The 16,302-nt window shown below is 42.4% G+C and overlaps 1 protein-coding gene across 2 annotated transcripts in view; it reads right to left on the reverse strand.

The window, feature by feature from the left end:
• The window catches only part of VAV3 (vav guanine nucleotide exchange factor 3), a 154,128-nt gene extending 138,270 nt beyond the window's left edge, over nt 1–15,858 (reverse strand). For both annotated transcript variants that reach the window (XM_050306669.1, XM_050306668.1), the window contains exon 1: nt 15,624–15,858. In XM_050306669.1, coding sequence (XP_050162626.1) covers nt 15,624–15,827 — 204 coding nt within the window. In that variant the 5' untranslated portion in view covers nt 15,828–15,858. The remainder of the gene's footprint in view (nt 1–15,623) is intronic.
• Nucleotides 15,859–16,302: the final 444 nt, after the last annotated feature.

Raw genomic sequence — 16,302 nt, forward strand, 5'->3', positions numbered from 1 at the left:
TCAGACAAATGGACACAACAATACTGCAAGGCTGGTTCTTGCCTTTCAGTCAGATAAGCAGAAGAGCAGCATGGAGTGCCTGTAGCAAAAGACAGACTTCTTTGATTTGTTGAAAGATGATAATAGAGCGTGAAAACTAAACAGAAAAATTATTCAGCAACAGCCTTTTAATAGATCACAATAAGTGAGGTTATGAGAAATAAGGACAGGAGAGTAATTAGACAAAACAATTAGAATAGACCCTTGCAACTAGTTTTCTGGCTCTATTATTCAGGAAATATTTGTATTCAGCTCTTGTTTGCTTTTTTCAGAAACTGGCATTTTTCTATTTGTGACAATGTGCTACTTCTCGATATGTGTTCTTTAAAAAAAAAAAAAAAAGTCATTATGCAATAAGTACTTGACCCAGTCAGCCTAATTATTTAACTCTTGCACTGCTCTTTCCTTTCTCAGTAAAAACACAAGAGCAGCTACGTGGGTATTTTCTTTACCAAGGACTGGAAACTCACGAGTTTGTGACTCATTGTTCCGCGGCTGAAAACAGCTGTGCCACCCACCCCTGACCAAAGCGACTGATCCTCTGAACGTGACTCACAGGTCCACCCAAACCCGTGTGGGGATCCGCCACCAGCAAGGGGCCACCCCACCAGGAGTCAAGCATCTCCATACCAATCCTTGGCAAACTCTCCCACAGCCACTCTGCTCAAGTTTCCCCACCGGCTCCAGCAGCCTCCTCAGGGCAGAGAGGGGCAGCAGTCTGACTGGAGACACAAGTTACCCAGACATTCTGCTAAAGCCTGTTAAGTGTACACCTGCCATCAATAAGCAACACAAACTGCAGGTTGCAGAAGTCTGATCTCTGTAACTCACAGAGAAAATTACTCTGTAAGGCTGGCAGGGGGCCAGTAAACTGTCCACGTTCCATCCGCTTATGACAGCAATACCAGAGTTAACAGATGTAACTTCTCTGCACAGAATTTATTTTTTTAAGTAAAAAACAAACAAAAATATCAATTGGATATTAGGGGTAATACTTATCAGCCTACATAAGTGATAAACATAACAATAGTTTTTACTTCATTTTTGTAAATCAGTAGATCTAACCAGCAGGAAGCAGTTTCAACCTCAACAGATTTTAAACTTTTAAAACCTCCGAGATACATTCAAAGCACATTTGAAAGGGAAGTCCATTAGCACGATTGCTACTTAAAAGCAGACTGAAAATAATATATTTGAGGTCAATCCTGCAATGTCATCAGAGAGGTAGAGTAGAAAATAAGTCTTAGATCCTCTGGCTCAAGTGACATTGCCTTTTTAATACCAGTATGCCTTGCCACTCAAGGGTATTCCTGATTAATTTTTTTGACAGCTGCAGAGAGCTAGCAAAAATTAAATTGTCCCATCTCCATGTCTGTCTAAACAAGTCAAGTTACTGTCTGCTAAATGTGGTAATTTCTTGAACAGAATAGAGGACACTGAAGAACGTGCATAGGAAATTCAAGAACCTCCTAACACAACAGTATGGCAATCACTTCTTTTTGTCAGTGACTCCTGGTTTGAAAACTTCAAGTGTAAAACAAAAAAATGATGCCATTTCAAAGCCAGCTGAGGGGAGGAAAAAAAAAAAAAAAAGGAAACATCTGCCATTCATTTTATTTGTTCCTTCTAACTGTTGAAGACTTCTACTCCAAAGAAGGTTTTAGTCATCCTAAAGCAACCAACAGTGTGTTATCATTAATACCAAGGGAGTAGACATAACCAAAATAATTTTTTTAAATGCTGCCCAAAAAACCAAACAAATGAAAAAAAAACCAAACACACAAACTATTTGGTCATCATATGTTCTTCCAATGAATCTGCAGCCACTCAAGATCTCCAGCTTACTTTCCCCTTGGGACATTAACAATTGATAAGTGAATAGAGAGACATGATAATGGTCGGAAAAGAATATGACTAAGAGTAGAAAAAAAATTTAAAGGACCTTCCCTAGTTAAAAGCCACTCTTACAACTATAAACAGTGAATAAAGTGAACAAAGCATAAAAGAGCAGACCAGACTTCACAATGAAAACCTTCATGATAGAAAACTAATAAAAAGCAGCTTCCTTCACAGCAGCTATTTCAGTTCTGAAGGGGTATGTGGGGAAAATTATTCTCAAGTTAGGAAAGATCCAGTACTGAAGTAAAAAAATAACTGACCTTGATTAAGTTCTCATCAGCATCTCATCATGAAACAAATAGGCTACAGCTGCTCTAGGTGCTTCAAATCATATGAAACCATAAAATCAGCCAGCATAGTAGGATGAGTATCACAATTTTTCTTCAAATATGTGTTCTCCACTAAACCAGGAAATGACAAAGTTTTCATTTAGTCCCATGAGAACCTCTAAAAAATGACTCTTAAATGGTAATATCGAACTGCTTCATCCTCACAAACAGAGAAATAACATGAGCAAATGGAGACAAGAGGTGCACATTTACAGAACAGTCACTCGCCATTTATGCCTTGACCCTACTGAGCTCTCATTTACAGCACATCCACAAACTTCAGTTGGAAAAAAGCAGCCAGGCATCTCCTCCTTCTCTGCCTGCAACTGCTAGGAATTAGATCAGGCCTATAAAGACTGTGTCCATCCCCAGAAAGCAAGCAAGCAAAACTCCAGGAACTTGAAGAAAAATTGTAGTTTGAATAAGATGAAAAAAAGTTTAAGGAATCTCTGATAAAGTTACTCTTACATTTACATGTAATCAGTTTACAGCTGCCATCAGCTACCAAGGTAATCCCTCAGGGCCATCACTGTGTTGCAGATGCTTGCATCTCACAATACCAGCGTACACAATACAGTGTGGTGGTGGTTGTTTCACTTTGAGTGTAAATAATCTTCTCACCTCCAGCTTGGGAAGAAGAAATAAAATGATCATGCCTGTCAGCCTCTGAAGAGTGAGTGGAGCTAACCAGAAGAAGAGGCAGAAACTATGGAGGGAGCTGCGGGATGAGCACACTGGCTGGTAGGACTGGCCTATTTCTGCCTTGCAAGCAACATTGATAATCAATCTAAAAAGTGGTTAAAAATAACTACCATTCCCATCTCCACCTGCTCCCTTAGGACACAACCCCAGAATAATATTGCTTAAGCACTGCTGTGGAGGCACAAACCTCCAGAGGCTGGTGGCAAGGGCAGGAATCAAGTGATGCTGCTTTTGAAAAGAACAAGTTTCCAGTCTGATTCACCCTGCAGACTCCCAAGCACCAGCTTTTATCCTCATCACTTCCCACCAGAGTTCTCTGCCCAGTCCACCTGGAGTAAAGAAGCAAACCAATTTTGGGGACACCCTCACAATATGCTGGAAACCTCTGACTGCAACAGGAAGGAGGCAGAAATTTTTAAAGTAATGGGTAAAAGCAAAAGCAATCACCTTTTACAAAGAGCAGTCACTGAAAAGCAGCTTTAAACAGCCCAACATGTGATTCATTGGTCAAGAGCTGTCAGGTCCCTTGAAACCTCTGTGTTCTCTGGTCCTAAAAATGTAACTTCCACTGGAGCCTTCCTGCCCAACACTCTCCCTTACGCAGGAAACAGCTTCCGGAGGAGACGGGCTCTTATCCATGTAGGAAACATATTTCAGAGAATCTGTGGAGGGATGAAGCCAACAGGGCAGGGAAAACAGCTGAAAGGAAGAAAGAGCATCAGGAAAGAAGTGAAAGAGGAAACAGATGCACTGGTAGGAGAAGGAAATACAAGTGGGAGGGGGAAGGCAAATGTAGAAGGTGAAAGTAATACAGTCCAGTTTGAGAGGAGAGAGAACAAGTTGCAGAACAGAGATGAGTCAAAATGAGTGAGAATTACAGACAAGAAGAGAGAAAAAATAATTTAAAAAATAGCCCAGACTTGTCAGAGCAGTACCTGCTACTAATCACAGAGCAGTCTGAGTTTCCGATAGAGAAGATCGAGCCACCTGAGCCAAGGTAGAGAAATGTGAGAAACACATTTGCAAGGGAAAACTCAAAAAAGGTTGTCACTAGCAAACCTGTCAGCAAAATGAAATATCCTACAGAAATCCTCACATTTCAAATTCTGCTGCTCTTTCAAATCAAGATGAAAGGCATTTTAAGTTCATTAAACTTTAACGTGACTTTATTGAAACACTGGATTTTGAGGTCAAACTCTAAAGTTGTTCAGCACTAAACAGCAAAAGCTAAATACTGCCACATTTCTTTTCTAAATAGTTTTAAGAATATCTCCCAAGAATGGCACTCCTGTAGAACATTTTGAGGACTAATTTTCCTGTTGAACTGCTTAACCACAAATTTTAGATTAGACACATTAGATGAAATCACTGTTCCTCACTGGAATTAAAAGATACATCACTTACGAGTTATTCCCGAACCTAAACAGTTTAGCAAAATATATTTGTGGTTCTTCACATTGAGCCACTAATTTGGAAAAACATTTTTAAGACAGAGGAAGCCATTCCCCATGCTTGTCTTCACATTGCATGGAAAAGCACAAGTTCTGAGCTAGAAAGACCAAATCCTTAATTAATAGGACAACTTCCATCAGAAAATCTACACAGAGAAATTCCACCAAAACGCCAATTCTACCCCAAAAAAGAACATCTCGACCTTTCTTCACTGTTAATCAGCAATCACATGAACTCACAGCTACTATAATACTACTGATGTAAGAATCTACACCTCAGGCTTATTCCTAGTGAGGTGTGCTAAGAGAATGTTACAAAATACATTCCCCCTTGTTTCAGGAGTTTTTTAATTAGCTTTCTTGTGTTTCTCCCATTGGTCACAGCAAATAGCTTATAATCTCTTTTTCAAAATCTTTTTTTTTTCTTCATAGCAGGTATTTTTGACACCAGAGAATAATCCACATTCCATGAATATTGCTAGGGCTTGTGCTCTTGAAATAACGTGATGCGCTATGGGGCTTACAAGCTACAAAAACCTACATTCTCAGAAAAGAGAATGCATATAGTTTAAATTAATCAGATTCCCCAGGGGTCTATGAATCTGAGCAATTATAGCTGGGAAGACACACAGATCTGAAATATGCTCCAGTCTGCTGCTCAGGAGCTTCTCATGAGGAACAGCCCACCCTGTAGCCAGCATGGCTCTGCCATTCCCACGTCTGCACCCTCTCCCATCACCATGTCCACATTCACATGCAAATCATACACACCCCAGTCAGCAAAGCCTTTCATCTCAGCTAATCAGTTTACCGGGGTCTTCAGCAGAAAGGGAAAACTACAGGACTCTGATACAACTATAGAGACATTCCAAAAGGATTACAGGTGTCACTTCCTTAAAGCTTCATAAAACCTGCAGCAGTACAGTGACAGTACCTACCAGCCCTTTCTGAGGCACAATCCTTTAACCAACATCGCTTGAAGGCATCACTGAGAACAACAAATGTGAAGTTAAACCTCAGCTTTTACAACGATTGCCATCTGTTCAGCACACTTACAGTGAAACCAGTGGCCTCAGCACAACCCACAGAGAAGATGCATCACCATATTCAGTGCTGCCAGCCACAAATGCAAACCGAATGAATGGCAGACCCTGAATAACTTTCTCATGAGTCCCTGTAGTGATTAACATCAAGGCAAAGCACTCCTTTGTGAGGGATAAAAAGAAGATCAGGACAGGCAGAAATCAAAACAAAATGGTTCAAGTTAACCCTGTTTAGGACATAAAACTTCAAGACAATAAACACCTGTTAAAGACCACTGAAGGTTTTAACATATTCTGCACTTCTAAAAATGCTCTCAGAATCCCCTTGAACAGAACAGCCCTAAGAGAACACACACACATCCCAAACAAGCCCTCTAGCTATGGCCCAAAAACTATCATTTCATATCAAGCATTCAAAACCCTAGGCAAGATCCATAAAAAAAAGTTGGAGAAAAGGAGGGTGGGAAGTCAAAGCTCATGAGGAATTTTCAACAATAGTTAAAAATAAGCACTTGCCAACTCAGAAAGGTATGCAATACAACCCGAACCTGCATCACTTTGTGCTTATGGAGGGTCAATCACTAAGAGAAAGTGAAACAATTATTTCCTCACACAACTTCATGAGATTTAGCAAAACTGGTACTGCTGTGAAATGCAAAACTTGAGCTGCAAAGTAGCATCAAGAGGTTTTCAAAATACCTGCCTCAATATAAGTTAGGTTTTAAAACCTTGGCAGAAATCCCTTTTTAACCAACCAGAAATCAACTGACCGTAAGCCCAAAGGCAGCAGCCTGCAAGGGCACTTCAGGGAGAATCACTCTTTTTTGAGAGTAAAAGATGCTGCAGGCAATAGCAATAGTTCGAACATTCTCCCTGGTGCTTCCCACACTCTACTTATTTTCCAAGAAAAGGAAATTCAAAGCTTGATCCAAATTCTACAGAGATAAGTAGGATTAATGAGTCTTCACCTCAAGTTACAATTCACATGGTGGGACTATGTCATCACCACACCTCCATCCACAAACACCTAAAACCTGTGGGGACATTAGTGCAGGGAAGGTGTGGTTCTCCATCTACCTTTAACCATCTCTGTGCTGGAATCAGACATACTTACTCATAGATCCTGAAGAATTCAGAGGGAAAAATACCATGTCCCTCATGGCCTTTTACCAGCTGATCTAAGGCAACACAGCAACATGAGGCAGTAGTTGATCTGAAGTCAATCACTGGAGCATAAAAGTATAATTTAAATCCTGACTGCCAACATGCAAGCAAGATTTAAGGAATTACACAAGCTCTGATGATGCTGTGGTTATTACACTATTAGTTTAGAGTGTGGGCAGGCAAAATAACACATTCATTTTTTAATGCATCAAATTTCCTGCCCAACAGTGAAGTGAGGCTGCTTTGACAATCAAAATTTTTAGGGGACAAGCTCTAATCACTGTTTGAGTTGACTCTAATGCTCCTTTTCATGCAGAAGTAGTGTGAATGAAGAAACAAGCAAGGATTAAAAAGTACCCTAACTACAGACTGTACAGCACATACCCTTATATAACTCAGAAAGAAACTGTAAAATTGATGGTATCAAGGATTAAAGGGCATATCTAAGGATTTTGGAAATACAAATCATCTTGCCCTGCTAAGCATTACCAGCAAAAAATATGCTTTAAAAATGCTTTGCTTTGATGGCTGGGGTTTTGTTGTGGGTGGGGTTTTTTTTCCAGAAAATATTTTATTATAGCAACAATGTCATATATACATTTTGTTTGCTTCTGCAAGGCAATCATATGTATTATTTGTATAATTTAAAATAAATTTCAAGTGATTTTTAGAGGGATAGAATTAGTGAAAAAACAGGTACTGAGAGATGAACTGAATACCTATTAACCAATTATAAAATAAAATTCTGATTGAAAGTAAAGGCAATTTAGAGGCCCAAAATATTTTGGATTGTAATATAAGACAGCTGAACAATACCCATAGGTCTGCAAGAACATTTTAAACAGTACACGAGTGGCTTTTACACCAATTGCTACAATACCACTATATTATGAAATTTGAGACTAATGTTTTGTGTTCTGAATGTACAAAGAAACAAATATCCTACTAAGAGTCCTCTAGTGTTTCATGTTACCAAGACATTCACTATTGTTGTTTAATACAGGATGAAAAAAAGGGTCATTGACTGATATTTTTCCAAAAGATAAGTTCTCACTTGAAAATGTAGTGAACTGAAGCCAATAGCATTCAATGGGCTTTGAGGGAACATCTTTCTGCTACATATAAAAACTCAAAACCTTACTATAAAGATGTCAGTTCAGATTTCATTTTATACATCGTCAGTCTTAGCAAACAGCTGGTAATTCACAGTGCCTCAAGTCTTAAACACAGCTTGTCAAAGCAAAATAAGGGGAAAGAAAAGGTAGCTCCAGATAATGCCAAGTACACTAGAAAGTGCAGAGGAAAAAATTAATAGCCAATTTGACAAAGTGTATATCAGTTTATATTTCTCTGTGAAACAGAGTTTTTGAAATATTAAAATAATACAATGTAAGGTAGCACAGAACACTGCTATGAAGTATTATGGAATGAAGTGGAAGTACTGCAACACTGCTTTCAGAGCACCAGAAAGGAGAACAAAAACAAAAAAAGCAAAGTTTTTTGGTGGGAGTTTTTGTTCAACCTGATTTTTAAGAACCACAGATACAATTTTAGTATTGAGGGAACAAGTTCAAAAACTGACACCTCCAGACCAAGTAAAACTTAAAGAAGATAAAACTGTCAGTGGTCTAATAAAACAACACATATTCCTCTGTACTCAGAGATACCCACACGATGCAGGGTACAAGTCAGTATTTCAGTCAGTATTTCCCTGCCTGCAACAGGCAGTGACTCGTGGAAGAAATATGGAGGGGAGCACACTCCAGTGGGCTTCCTTTGCAGCCACAGGCACTTGTCCTGTTCCTGTCAGGATCAGCCGCTGGTCAGGGAGCAAACATTACTTCAGCAGAGGGGTGTCCTTCCCTGCCTGCCTGTATTTTACCAACACCAAACTGTGTTCTGAAAGTCCTTCCTGCCCATGCCTCTCACCAGCCTGCCAGCTGCTGCTCCCACACCAGTGAAGCCCCGGCTCAGCTGTGCCAGGGCCAGGAGGTGCCAGGTCCCTGTTGGCATGGCCAGGATGGATGCACCACCACGCTCCCTGCAGGATCATCCCCTCACCCCTGGCAGCTGCCTTGCCTCTCTCTCACCTTGTAGCCCTTTCTCTCCTTACCCTCTGTATTTCCTTCTTTACAACTGTGATTTAATCAACTCTTCTGACCTTCAAAGGAGAGTGGAAAAGAGAGGCATGTGAGAAATCCAAGATCCTCTATCTCACCAGGGCACAGACTGTACCACTGTATTATGCTAACCCACCAGTGCTGCAGCCTGGCAAATCACCTCCTGCACTCACAGGCCTAAGGAAGGAGGTTATAACATAGTGCCATTATCTGTTATATTAAAGAATAACACAGCATATCCAAGATTGGTTTTCTGTACGTATCTTGGGATAAATCTCAAAAACTTTAAGAGTCTTGCTTGCTGATACCCTCTTCAATCCAGCTTCCCAATTTTTTCTGACCATTCTCTCTAGTTAATATTTGTTTCTTTTGGTTATTTCTTATATATCCATCTCTCCTTCCTTGAACCATTTTCATTTATTTGTTTCTTTTCACAGGCAGTCCTTCAACTTGCCACTATCACAGGTCTCCCACCTTTGTCAGACAAGGCTCAGAAAAAAATGTGGCTTCTCCCACATGACACAGCAGCGTGCCATACAGAGACACTAATTTAAATTATCCACAACTGGCATACCCTACAGCCTCTGTGAGAAACCAGCATGAATATTTTTCTGTTAATGCTTTAGACAGTTGCCAGCACACTAATATTTTGTGCAGGAGGACACATTTGAGACAACTCTTGGCAAGATGTGTGTGCTGCATTTAATAACTGCATGATAAATGTGAGATGTAAAATAAGCTTTACCATACAGTACAACTGCAGTTTTCCCTTCCAACCAGAAAGAATCAATGTGGATCAATTAAAATCATTACATCAGTTTTCAAGCACTATTTTCTCCATCTTCATAAGGTAAGAAGAATTACCTAGGAAAACTAGGTCACTATTTTTCATCAGTTGCTTTTCTTAGAAAAAAACAGAGGTCATATTAAGGTTTTGCTACGAACAATATTGTTCAATATATATTTTACCAAGTCTAACACATACAGGATATGTATATGTACACATAACACATATGGATAAATATACCTTTTATGGATAATATATCTTATGGCCAATACAGTTTTGATTTAAATGAATCACGAAAATAAAATTAAACATGGTAAAGATGTTTAGTGGACCAAAGTACCAGCAAATAAGCGAAGAGACTGACAAAATCTGAAAAGTTAAAAAATATTTTGTAAATAACTGAATTCTTTTAAGTCTGTGGGAACATACAGCTAGTTTCAAATAATTCAAGAAATGGCGGGGGGTGTTAAACACGTCTCTTGTTTCCACACACTGACAAAAATCGAACCAGGTTCTAAAATCTTATTCAAGCCCAAGAAGTTTTACAGTTTCAGAAAAACTGTATTACCTAAATGTATCTTTGTGGTACATCCTAGCACCTCACATACCAAAAAAACACAACAAGTTATTTTGCACACCAGTTCTCTTAAAAGATCTCTCTGCCAAAGGAAAACACGTTACTGATATCCTGTGACTCCTAGGGAGGGTCACAAGCACCACTCTGAATCCCTTTTATTTTCCTATTTAGCTCATCTGGTCCCTCCTAAGATCCTAAACCAGATCCTCAAGCACAGAGGTCAGCACATCCATTCACTCCAAATCTTTCTCCTTCCGATAACATGCAGGGTCAAGATACCATTCCTGTTTCCTCCTTTGCAGAGCCACATGGCACACAAGGTTTGCCATGCTGGGAAGTGGGAGGGAATCAATGCACAGAGGCATGCATGGGGGAAAGCACAGGGGAGCATCCCCACCCGTGGGAAGCTTGCAGAGGTGGGATGCACATGCACAGAGTGAGAGGCAGGAGATGGGGGTTATCATTTGTGGGGGACAGGGAAGCTCCCAGCCAAAGGCAGGATCAGAGAAAATGGAGAGGCGTGTCTTCCTTGGCACACCCACATCCTGAGACCACCTGGTACCACTGTAACCAAGAAAAATAAACTCCTGCTCAAAAGCTCTGTTGTTACACCAAAATATTACATGGATGACAAAGATAATCAACTTCCTTTGGACTACATGGTCACACCAAAAAAAAAATAACTCCCTAAAATTAGAAGACATTTGAACTTTTAATACTCCAAGTGAGGGATATTTTATTTTTATTAGAATAATAGGAAATAGTTATTTTTAATATTTAATCCATGTCAACATCCCTTTTAGTAAACTCCTATGCCAGTATTACATTAAGTGCTGCTTTCCTGTTTAGCAATCTCTCACAAGTTAACTAAATGCCTTGCAAAAACCATTTCAAAACTAGTTTGCAAAGTACTAAAGATAAAAGATAGGCATTAAACAGATGACATCTTCTGCAAATCCATCAAAATCTGTTCATTTAGGTTTCATATTTCTGGTGATAAATTACTTAAGTTCTTGTATGATTATGGTTGGGATTAGTACTCTCTGTTATGGATCACTTCTATTTTTATTATTCTCACCAGCCTACATTAGCCAAGAGGCAGCATCTGAGGAAAGTGAATGGCTAGAGTGAACAGCTCTGGAAGACACAGATGCTGAGCTACAGTGCTCCATCCTCCCTCTCACTGTCACCAGGGAGTGATGCTCCAATTTGGGGGAAACCCTGCAACACACTGGCACACCAGTCACATCTCCACTATGCATTTAGTACATTTCCTCTTCGAGCTCCATTCCCAGTGGCTACAAGGTTTAGTGCTTGGTGCCTGCACTAAGACCACTTCCACAACACCAACTCTCAAGTCTGAATCAGGTAGACTGCCCTGCACTTAAAGGCCAAAATACATTATTTGATCCATCTCTTAAATTTCCTTTTCTGATGGCCCATGCACAGGTTGAAGTAACTCAAGTGCTAGCTCATGAGAGTTCAAACAGCCAAGTGGGTTTGGGCCTTGGCACAAGAGCTCTTAATAGAGACAACACTTTCCTGTTCTATTCAAAGTGAAAAAAGAAAAAAAACAAACACAAAACAAACCAAACAAACAAACAACCCCCAGGCATGTAGGTCCCTGAACCTGAATTTCCAATCTCATACAAAGCCCAATTTTCACAGGCAACCTCTCACCAGGACTCACCAGCCTCTCAGACAGGAGCCAGGCAGCTGAGAACAGGCAACCCGGAGGACAAAGGTTCACAGGCAAAGCAACAATGCTGCTCATCCTTTATAAATGCAAGGTTTATACTTTCACATCTGAGGCTCACTTTCTGGAAAGCATAACTGACTGCATCAGCTTCTGTTCTTCAAAGGACAACTTCCACTAACCAAATATACATATTTTCATAAACTTACAGTAATGCAAATGGAAACAGTCAGCGTTCAAACAGCTTCTAAACCCAATATTGTGCAGTCTAAAACTACCAAGACATTTCTCTTGCACAGGCATTGTTATCTCCAGAAAGGCAGGGGCAGAATCCACAGCTCTCAAATGCACAGAACAGGAGAACAGCCCAGCCAGGAAAACAGCTATGACTTGAGGTGTGTGGCTGGTGGTGGGACAGAGCCATGCAGCTCCCTGTACTAGCCGGCCCATAAAAGAGAACATACCCACTGCCATTTGGTCAAGCACATGTTTGTGTTGCCATGCTGAGCATCAGTTTCAATTCCTGCCCCAAGAGCCATCAGCAGCCAGCTGCTTACAAGCAAAGTTAGTGTTCCTGTTTGAATGAATGAAGCTCCACCAAGAAGCAGCATCTGAAGCTGCAGCATCAGTCAAAATCACTCTACGCTTTTCACGTAGCTTGTAGGGGGTGACCAAGGTCTACTGAGCAAAGCTGACGAGCATCACCGTGTGATCTGTCACACCCATGCTGAAAACGTAAATATGTAACGAAACGGAAGAGACTTGCTCTTACATCAGAGAACTGACATCTACTCCCAGGTCTGCCTGAGGCAGCACCTCTCGCTTTCTCCCACTCTTTGAAGATGCTGCATTTATAACAACCCCTAAGACATGAAAACTTGGTTCATAGAGAAAGGCCCAACAAACATCAACAGCAGTAAGAGACAAGGCCAAAATGAATCTGTCCTCAACAAGGCCCACTCACGAAGCCTACCCTTCTCAGTCTCTGTTTTTATTGAGTGCGGACTGTGCAGTAAGAATTCCACGACCCATTCTAAGACCCAGTGGCAGAAAACACCATCAGATCAGGGAGTACGGGAGCTGCATCTCAGTTCTGGAAGATGATGGATAAGGGCCACTTTAGTTCAAACAGCTCAGCTGAGCAGCACAGACACAGCAAAGAGGTCAGACGGACTGTGAAATCAGCAGCCAAGACAGTTCCTATTCCAATGCCAACTCTACTCTGGCACTCCATGCCTCCAGTGCCTATAAATCATTATCCCACAAGGAACAGGTGAGTTAGTTAGTGTTTCTACAAGACCCCAAGATCCTATGATGCAGCAAATTTATGATGCAAATTTACTATGATGCAATATTAGTTTACTGACAAGCAGTATTCTGAGAAAACTCACAATTCAGGGCTCAACTCCAAGCAGATCTCACTAACTGAATCATCTCCAAGCCACTGAGATTTCTGCATAAGTTACTGCTAAGAGCTCTTTATGGTCTTGGCCATAAACTGCAAGCAACTTGCAGAATTTAAACCTACATTTTTAATAACAATTACTGACATTTTCAATGAGAAGGAGTGTCCTCCAAGAAGTTTTTCATAAACCCCACAGACTCTTACTAAAATCACGAAATCTTGAACTCACAGAACACAAAAAGTAACATTCCCAGTACATTTAATGCTACATAAAGTTATCCATTACAGGTTTTGATCCAGAAACAGTTCCTCCTGTTTAAATGGTGAAATCAGTGTAAGGCAGAGAAATGCACCACTGGAGAGAGCAGTCTGCAGCACCGTGGAGTGCAGGTTCCTCAGGCATAGAGCAGACACACAGACAAGGAGGCAACTGCCATAGCTGTGAAACAATTCCAGCAGCTACACTGTACATACATAAAGCTCAAAACACAAAGTTCAAAATATGCATTATAAATAATCCAAGATCTACAATTATAATCTGTAGTTCAAACACACTTAGAGAAATAAATATTAATCTTGATTCCCAAATCTACTCCAAGAAAGAACACAGCAGAGTATTTTGGTACTTATTTTTAGTAGACAGAAGGAGACCACCATGTCATCAAAATAAAATTAAGTAACAGTCATCAGATATACAACATTAATCACTAATTGATTCAACGAGTTAGCCACCTCAAAAATACTGTGTCATGTCATGAGGACAACCTTACAGTTCATTAAAAAAAAAAAAAAAAAGAGGATCTGTTTCCATGCTTTGTATCCACTCTATGCAGGGCAGGAGACCATTTCCAACAGTTCATAGATTAAGTATTTATAGCTCCACAAGCTAAAGTGAAAAAGGGTCAGTTTGGAAGCAATCAGGCTAACTGCAATGAAAATATAAAGCAAGGCTCCTGTTTAGCAAGTCCTGGAACTCTCATAGGTTTTAACTGGGCAGAGAGAAAACTTATCTGGATTTCTTCCATTTGGATGAGCCCACCCTCTGTCCCACTCCATCACTCAGATAAAGTATTGCCTCTGCATATGCCATTCAAGCAGGCACTTGAGCTCTCAAGTACACGGGGACAACCTTTGTACCATTCACATCTAGTACAAGGGTCTGGGAGTTTTTACTCTGAGTATCTGAAAGACGTTTTTACTTTTGGCACTGTGGGTGTACAGAAAACATCCCCTCGGTAGTAAGACATAGTTGCTAAAAGAAAGAATTAAAAAGAAATAAAATAACTGGGTTTGTAAGTAAACACGGACAAGGACAGACAAAGAAGTGTAATTCACTACTGCTTTTTGCCAGTGACCTAAATGGGAATGGCAATTTGTATTTGTATAAACCTAAAACATAACACTGAAATGTTAGTGCATCCGTTTCTCAAGGTTTTCAAACACATGAAAGGTTCATAATTTAGTTTCCTTGCAGACAACATCTCCTTGGCTGCCACCGTCTCTGCCAAGGCATAGGTGTGAGCGAAGCAGTGACAGGAAGTCATGTATATATAGAGTCTCTTCCTGAATTATTAATATAATCTTATCTCGATATCTGAAACCAACTTTGAGTCACAGCAACAAAACATCAGTCCGAACTAAAAATCGCATTTAAACAGGGCTGAATTTGGAATTACACTTAGTTATTAAATAATAACTCCAAAACATCAACTTAAAAAGCCAAAAATAAAAGGCCAGCTATCAAGAACACCCTTTCTCATTACTAATCACTCTTCGCCATTCAGCTCCATAGGTCACAAGAAGCTGGGAGAAGCAGCTGACAGGCGCTACCAGGGCTTCTCCCGCCGCTCTCCCCCAGCCCCTGTCCTGCCTTCATCGCTCCTGCCGGGCTCCGCTCCCGGCCACGCCGCCCGGCGCGCTCCGCCGCCCTCCCTCCCCATCACATACCTACGTATAGCCAGAAAAACTAGAAGCAAGAGGTCAATTTGATTTGTAACCTGCTCACGTTAAATAGCAACGCACACAGACACGCTGAAGTGCTGACTCTGGGAGTACCGCCGGAACTTCTCCTCAGCGCGGCCACCTCACCGCGACGGGCCCGGGGGGCTCCCGCTGCAGGCTGTGACCCCTCAGGGGGCTTCGGGAGCCGGAGCTGCCGCTGAGCCCTGTCCCCTCGCCCGGGACGGGCCGAGACGGGGCCGGGCCGACACCCCGTGCAGGGAAAAGGCGCCCGGCGGGGGCTGCCCCGGGTCCGACCCACGCTCCTCTCCCTGAGGGCGCGGAGGCTCCGCGCTGGAGACGGGCAGCGGCCGCATCCCGCTCCCGCATCCCGCTCCCGCATCCCGCGGGTCCCGCGCCGCCGCGAGCCGCAGGCAAAGCACGCGGAGACCCCGCGAGGGGCGCGGCCGTACCTGGGACATCTGGGGGCGCAGGTTGATCTCCTTGAGGTTGATGGAGTGGCTGCGCAGGTTGTTGAGCAGCTGGCAGAGCAGGACGCCGTCGCGCAGCGTCTGCGCCAGGTCGAAGACCTGGGCCGTGTCCCAGGTCACCCGGTGGTTGGGCGGCAGCACCTTGCAGCTGATCAGCCACTGCCCGCACTGCTTCCAGGGCTCCATCCCCGCCACCGCGCCGCGATGCTGCGGCCGCGGCGGCTCCTGCTGCGCCCTCCCGCCACCACCACCGCCGCCGCGGCCAGCTCGGCCCGCCCCGGGCCCGCCCCGCCCCGGGAGGCGGGACCGGCGGGTCCCACCGCCCCTCACCCCGCCCGCCGCCCCCGGGCACCGCCGCTCGCCCGGCGCTCCGAGGGACCGCCCGGGAGGGTGCTCGTCTCGTCCGCCCGCCCGGTGATGGCTCAAACACGGCACCTGCGGCACGGGGCACAGCTGTGACGGGCAGGTGTATCAACAGCCTGATGGCACCTTCTGCCCTAGTGTCAGGCTTTTGTCCTTCCACCGAGCAAAAAGCAGCATGCTCGCAGCTACTTCCAGGAATGATAGAGAGCGCATCATGGCATAGCATTGTTTTCAGCTCTGTTTTCCCTGAAGTATTTTCTGACTTCAATTTTATTTGCACCTTAAATAATGTTAAAAA

Source organism: Myiozetetes cayanensis, unplaced genomic scaffold (genome assembly GCF_022539395.1).
Source record: "Myiozetetes cayanensis isolate MyiCay16 unplaced genomic scaffold, myiCay2020 scf12, whole genome shotgun sequence".
In the NCBI taxonomy this organism is placed as follows: domain Eukaryota; kingdom Metazoa; phylum Chordata; class Aves; order Passeriformes; family Tyrannidae; genus Myiozetetes; species Myiozetetes cayanensis.